The sequence below is a fragment of the Teleopsis dalmanni genome, chromosome 1 (assembly GCF_002237135.1).
Source record: "Teleopsis dalmanni isolate 2A chromosome 1, ASM223713v2, whole genome shotgun sequence".
Lineage (NCBI taxonomy): Eukaryota > Metazoa > Arthropoda > Insecta > Diptera > Diopsidae > Teleopsis > Teleopsis dalmanni.
The window spans coordinates 232,203,077-232,209,921 of NC_051846.1; the positions used below are offsets into that span (position 1 = coordinate 232,203,077).

The window sequence follows — 6,845 nt, forward strand, 5'->3', positions numbered from 1 at the left end:
ATGTTTAGACTATTGTACTTATCTCGATGGATAAGCAGCAATATAGTCCATTATCTATTTATATTAATAAACGTACGTGCTCCAGTACGTGCTTTTAATTGAGTTCCAGCGAAAGTTTAATCGATTTTTTTATATTTGCTGCTCTCGTACCTAAAAACTAATAACAAAAAACGGTTTTTGATGCTGAACTGAACTGTCGTTTCATGATCTTTAAAAATTTAGTTGAATTTTACATGACAAACTTGTCCAAGTAAAATTGAAAAACTGCAGTTCAAATCTAATCCTTTATATTATATGCATAATTTATTCATTTAAAAAAAATTTAACAGCAGGAATAACATCATGTGATTTATTATATTCTTATTTAAAAAGTTTACAATTATCTTTACGTAAACTCCTTTCGTTATAGAGGAAATTGACGTATAATTTTAATTTTTAAACACAGTAAACTATTACATATCACATTTTTTAATTATAATTAGCTATATTATATTATTTTAAAAGTTTGTCAAAAATTTCAAATAACTCAAATTATAATGCAGTTTATAAATGGGCACAAAATTTTTGTCATGATTTTTCGCTAAGCAAGTAAATATTTAGAAATTGTACTTTTAAACACTTTTTTTACAAACCTTTATTTTAATTTTTAATTACGGGAACAGACCTCAAATTATATCACACAAATGTAAACACAGTAAGAAAGAAACATTGCAAGTTTAATTTTCACCTATAATTTTTTTTAATATGGTAATAACTATAAACACATATACAGATTCATCAATGAAATAGGAAGAAAAAACAAGTCAGCTGATCTAATGATATTAAAAAATGTCTCCTAAAAATAATGATCCAGAAACAAATCCAACAGAAGTCCAAGATGCTACAGAGTTGCAAGGTAAGACAAATCAGTTTTTATTAAGTCCACTTAAATTTTAAATTAACATATAATATGGTAGAAATGCAAGACCTAAATGAAAGCCTTGATGAACTGAGCACCGCTCTGGATTTCTTTGAACAGAAGACAGATAACATAATTAAACAGCTGAAAGAACTTTTACATTCCAACAGAGAAATCAGGAAGGAGATACAAACCGAAATAGAAAACGCTGACAAGAATACACAAAAATCAGAATAAAATGTAATGCCAAACTTTTTGAAATAATACGATACTTTTTTATTTTTTCACGTTTAGTATATGTAAAGCACTTTCAAGAAATAGACTTTTATTAATCTTTTTAAGACGCTGTATTTCAGCTCTAAGTTCGGTAATATTCTGTGCGGAATCATCCTTTACATTAAAATGTAAACAGCTTAAATCGGCATCTACAGATTGCTCTTTTTCATATGTGTCTTCGATGTTCGGTTGTGTAACAAGTACCTCAACACTTTCGTGTTCATCAACTTCTGTTGATTCCATTATTCTTTGAAGATTTCCATTAAACAAATTCCTTTGTTTATTTTCGGATTGAAATGTGTTAACATTTGTTAATTGAATTTTAATATTCATTATAGAACCTTTGTTTTGTATCGTTCTTATAAGCTGTTTACTTGATATATGCCATATATAAACAAGTTTATCTTGTCCCCCAGAGAGAAGAGTTTGTCCATCGATTGATAAAACGAGGCAGTCTACAGATGTATTCGGCGTATGACCACTAAAGTTAGCATTTTTCTCAACCTCCATATGATATTCCTATTTATGGAAATTAACAGTTGATTAATAAATTATGACATATACTTTACTCTTTACCTTTGTACGTGGCACCGAACCAATATTAATTTCATATATATTTCCTTCCCCTGTACCAACATAAACACGAGTTTCTAAAGAATTTGCTACTACTGAATATAAAGCTTCAGCAAACACTACATTAAGCAATAGATTCCCGATGCATAGATCGTAAATTTTACAAGTGCGATCTAGAGATACAGAATACATAAAAGATCGAATCCCTCCGATTCCAATGAATATATCAGTAATTCCTAAACCGTGGTCAGTAAAAGTATACAGCGGAGTTTGATTATCATCCAATTTTGAAACAATTTGTGTTAAATTCCACACTAATATTGCACCATCTTGGCCTGCAGATATGAAATGAGAACCGTCTGATGTAAAACATAAAGATTTTATAGGCTGATAATGTTTTGAAATCATATTAAGCATGCGGCCGCTTGTTAGATTCCATATATAAATTGTTTCTTGTACAGCTGCAATTAAATACAATCCATCTAAAGAAATTGCTAATGCATTAACGATTCCTGGTGTAACAAAACGCACTTGTGTTGTTTGTTCTTGTGAATTAATAGGCCAAATATGCAAAAGTGGCTTACTGCTGTTAGCGGCTAATACATATTCCGAACGAAGCACACATAGACTACGCTTTTGTAAAGTGCCGCCGCCCTTATAGGTCATTAAATTTGTCGCGTTTCGAAAATCCCACACATTGCAGGACACTTGATCACCATCGGCACAACTTGAAAATATGACTTCTGCTAATTCGTTCATAATTTAATATTTAGATAAATAACTCAACAAACATATGGCTTAAATCCCAACGGCGTGGTTAGAAATTTCTATTTATTTTTAATTCTCACTTGGTAGGAGTTGCCTGATCATTTAAAGTTAATAAATTTAAATATTTCAGAAATGTAATTTACACATATATGTATATGTAAAATGTCTAACAGAAATAATATGTTTATTGTTTGAGATTTCATTGTATGATTGTAATTTTTGCATGTAACTATTAGTTCAAGTTTTAGTTGCGTTCTCATTAAGGAAATAAATTCGTTGTTGAGTTAATCTTAACAACACTACAGCTTCATAATATTGGATTCACACGAGAGTTTACCTGAAAATATCATATGCATCTGTAGGGTATACAGCTAAAACCTGTCATTAAAAATGAAAAAAAAAATTCGAAAAATTATTAAATGTGAAAAATGAGGCTTCGTTGTACAAAGTAATATACCTACATTATAAAAGTTTAAGGTACTGCAAGTATCACTAATAAAAAAATACTGCAAATATATCATTCAAAAAAACAGAAATATTGTGAAAGTTCTATCAAATATGAAAATTAATTCCGTAATAAAAAAATTATAATATCCATTAAAAATATATAGAAAAGTTATAGATTTTATATATAATAAAAAGTATGTGTTCAAGAATATATTTTAAATTGTTAACTTTCGAAGTTCAGATAAGTGGCAACGTTGTTAAAATTTATAAAATTGTCCTGCAACAGATGAAAGCTATATAACTGCATAGATTAATAATAAATTGAATCGGCATATAAAACTAGCATAAACATTAAGTGTAATGAAGGCGGTAGAAGAAAAAGCATTAAGTTCCGGTTTACCACAAAAGCGGTATTATCGTCAGCGCGCTCATTCTAATCCAATAGCGGACCACTCTTTTACATAGTAATAAAAATATTTAATTATAGTTGATTAGATGTTTAATATATGTACGTATTTTTATTAGTCCCGCACATCCAAGTGATTTTAATTGGTCTACTTTATATCCACATATTTCATCAAACGAAGAGGTGAAATTTGCTGACATTGGTTGCGGTTATGGTGGATTTTTGGTTACACTGGGTGAAATGTATCCTTCAGTTTATTCCATTGGCTTAGAAATTCGTGTTAAGGTTTCAGATTATGTCATGGATCGTATTACTGCACTTCGCGAAATACATCCTAACGCCTATACAAATATAGCGTGTATTAGAACAAATGCTATGAAGTATCTACCAAATTTTTTCTATAAGGGTCAGTTAGAAAAAATATTCTTTTTATATCCAGATCCACATTTTAAAAGAGCGAAACACAAATGGCGTATAATTAACCAAGCATTATTGTCAGAGTATGCTTATGTATTAAAAGCGGGAGTAAGGATATGAGATACTAATAACTATTTATGCTACAAAGTTTATTTTCAGGGTATGGTATATATTATGACTGACGTAGAAGATTTGTATTCTTGGATTCTATATCATTTAGAAAGGCATCCATTATACGAAAAAGTTGGAGAAAAAGAAATCGTAAGAAAATATGTTATTTTCGTACATTTTGTAGCTTGTAATAATTTATCTTGTTATATTATAGGCTTCTGATCCTCTTACACCAAAATTGTACCAAAGCAGTGAAGAAGGCGCAAAAGTTGTAAGAAATAAAGGGCAACACTTTTTAACTGTTTTTAAAAGGATTTAAGAATTTTAATTATTTGTTTGTTTTCAAATATATTGATTTCGATGTCCAATACCTTTACAAGATATTATAACATGACTATCACTAATTTTAGTTATTTTAAATTTTATGTTAAGCATCAATTCCATGATGTATATGGCAGTTTGTGTGTGGTTTGTTATGCAGCAAGTCAGTATTTCAGATATGCCATCAGCGAGTGCCATATATATAATTAACTGATCTTGTACATATTGATCAACACATGTATGTTTTAAAATATAATTTTGGAGTTCAGAACCAGCTGTCATGCCTAAAACTTGTCCATCGATTTTCTTTTCTCCTAACGCCGAAGCACCAAGTACACAACCGCTAGATGTTTCAACTTTTAAAACAACACCTGCACCATTTTCTGTTGTTATATCTGGATGTTCTTTATATGCCTCAATATCTATATATTTGCACATCTGTAAGTCATTTAATATACGTTCCGCTCCAGTTTTAATGTCGACAGCCAATCGATGAGGAAGACGTCCAGCAACGTAACACCAACCGCTAATTTTTTCTACTTTACCAAATTGCGTTAAATTAGTCGCTTTTATATGCCGAATACACGGTATTGTTACATTGCACCAACCTCCACCACGAGGATAATAACCGCGTTTTATTAAATCGAAATCGTAACTTATACCAAAATATTCCATATTAGGGCGTAATATTTCAGTTATGAAATCTACCTGAGGCGCCATAGCAACGTTCGTACCACCTTTAATTGTCAATTGCGTAGTACTGCTTCCAAATATTAAAACGGGCACTACCGCCTGCAATATTAAAGATATACTAGCAGCTGTTTGAGTGTCCACTTGGTACTGACCAGATTGTATATCACCAGGATAAAATTTTACATCAGTCGATCCAAGAAAATTACCAATCACATTAGCTTTAGTAATTGCTGCTAATAAATTAAGCCCGTGGAGATGCTGATTGGAAAGACCTGGTTTAGGTCGATTTGCGCGTATATTCGTAATATGCACAGGGCGACGTAATATACAACTTAAACTGAGTGCATTGCGAAGTATCTGTCCGCCACCCTCTAAAACGCTACCATTTATTTCAATAATAGACATTTTATAAATATTTTAAATAATTGTTTGATTTCAACGTTTTTGATACAAAATACCTGTATTTATATCACGTTGAAAAAAACGAAGTGAGAACAAAACAGACAGCACCGATAAATATAAAAATCGGTAACTCGACAAAGCAATAAAATTTTATGTGTTTTTCTCTCTATTATTGCTACTTTAGTCTAATTAGGTAAAACAACTAATTTTTATTATTGTAAAGTATTTCACAAAACTTATTTTAATTTGAAATTTTATGGTTTGAAATTAATAAAAATTGATATATATATATACAAAAACTTGATAGATATGTAGCTGTCAATATTTTCAACAATCATAGTAAGGGCCACCAGCGCCTAGTTAGCAACCAGCGCCAAGTTAGCAACGTTGCTGGAAAATGCAGGGCTGTATTTTTAAAAAATTTTTAAAAAATTATATTTTCGTTAATATATGGAATTAAACTAAAACAAAAGGCATTATTCTTATAGAGTTTTGAAAGATCTTTCGATTGGCATTTACCAATTTGAGATACGATGCGTATTTTTCAAATTATAGGGAAAATAAAAATTGACCAAAATCGACTTTTTTTGAAAAAATTTATTTTTAGAAAAATCTAGAACAGGTACAATGTTGCACGGAAATACATCTAATAGAGAATTAATCAGGCTATCAACAGCAAAAAAAATCATAAAAATCGAGTAGACCAATTTTGAGAAATTTGATGTCAAAGTCAAATTTCCAAACTCGTCAATTTTCAAGCTTTTTAAAAAATGTAAAACGCAAAAGTATAAAAAAAACTTTCACAAAACCGGATAAATAAGAATCATTTCAATATCTCAACTAAAACATCAAAATATTATTAAAATAAGCATAAATTTTGCACATGTTCCGATATAAGTGCATTTTATTTAAATTTCGAAGGAGGTACAACCTGCACGCTTAAAGTTCCTAAAACTAAATTGATCACTCTTTCAAACAAAACTAATTTCACAAAAATCGAGTAGAACGTTTTTTAATTATATATGTTTAAAAAAACGAATTTTTTACGAAAGAAATGTATGTTAACTAACACCATTCTAATAACATAATAAGGTGAAAACCTGTACAAGGCTAAAAATTCACCACCACTGTAAAGTTTATTAAAGAACTCTGTTAAAAGTATTTATAGGTGGTTGTATTCTGTGGTAAGGGGATGATTATAAAATTTAATTTATATAATAATAATATTTTAAATAGCAATATGTTAAATTAAATTCAAAAATATATTGCATATAAAAAAGAAAGATTTTCGTCTGTAAACTGCTAACATATACCGCCATATCGAACATTTTTCAATATATATTAGAAACAAAAATAAAAAGTAGTACAATGTTGCACGGTATTTTTTTAAATTGTTTATATTTTTCTAATATGAATTGATGTAAGAATTATCAAAATCGAGTAGCAAACAATAAAGATATTAACAAAAACAACTTTTGCAGCATATTCACGAATGCATTGAACTCTGTTACAGGCATTTGTTGTTGGTTATAT

At 29.6% G+C, this 6,845-nt stretch overlaps 4 protein-coding genes across 7 annotated transcripts; 2 read left to right on the forward strand and 2 right to left on the reverse strand.

Moving 5' to 3' along the window:
- Positions 1-500: 500 nt before the first annotated feature.
- LOC119672638 (UPF0184 protein CG14818-like) lies at positions 501-1,164 on the forward strand. Of its 3 annotated transcripts, XM_038083742.1 has the most exons (4): positions 501-588; positions 663-694; positions 773-895; positions 957-1,164. In XM_038083742.1, the coding sequence occupies exons 3-4, from the start codon at positions 829-831 to the stop codon at positions 1,133-1,135; spliced, it is 246 nt and encodes an 81-aa protein (XP_037939670.1). In that variant the 5' UTR covers positions 501-588; positions 663-694; positions 773-828; the 3' UTR covers positions 1,136-1,164. The 3 variants fall into 3 exon arrangements, with proteins under 3 accessions (XP_037939670.1, XP_037939671.1, XP_037939669.1); XM_038083743.1 differs by having other exon boundaries at positions 506-710; XM_038083741.1 differs by having other exon boundaries at positions 506-694.
- LOC119672637 (WD repeat-containing protein 18-like) lies at positions 1,000-3,012 on the reverse strand. 2 transcript variants are annotated; one of them, XM_038083739.1, is made up of 3 exons: positions 2,977-3,012; positions 1,751-2,893; positions 1,000-1,693 (listed from the first exon to the last, which is right to left on the reverse strand). In XM_038083739.1, exons 2-3 carry the CDS (start codon positions 2,504-2,506, stop codon positions 1,175-1,177), a joined length of 1,275 nt encoding a protein of 424 aa, XP_037939667.1. In that variant the 5' UTR covers positions 2,507-2,893; positions 2,977-3,012; the 3' UTR covers positions 1,000-1,174. The 2 variants fall into 2 exon arrangements, with proteins under 2 accessions (XP_037939667.1, XP_037939668.1); XM_038083740.1 differs by lacking the exon at positions 2,977-3,012 and having other exon boundaries at positions 1,751-2,609; positions 2,853-2,893.
- Positions 3,013-3,178: 166 nt separating this feature from the next.
- On the forward strand, positions 3,179-4,275 carry LOC119672640 (tRNA (guanine-N(7)-)-methyltransferase-like). The gene is made up of 4 exons (XM_038083745.1): positions 3,179-3,426; positions 3,488-3,893; positions 3,945-4,046; positions 4,111-4,275. The coding sequence occupies exons 1-4, from the start codon at positions 3,323-3,325 to the stop codon at positions 4,213-4,215; spliced, it is 717 nt and encodes a 238-aa protein (XP_037939673.1). The 5' UTR covers positions 3,179-3,322; the 3' UTR covers positions 4,216-4,275.
- On the reverse strand, positions 4,226-5,401 carry LOC119672639 (RNA 3'-terminal phosphate cyclase-like). The gene has a single exon (XM_038083744.1). It carries the CDS (start codon positions 5,313-5,315, stop codon positions 4,239-4,241), a length of 1,077 nt encoding a protein of 358 aa, XP_037939672.1. The 5' UTR covers positions 5,316-5,401; the 3' UTR covers positions 4,226-4,238.
- Positions 5,402-6,845: the final 1,444 nt, after the last annotated feature.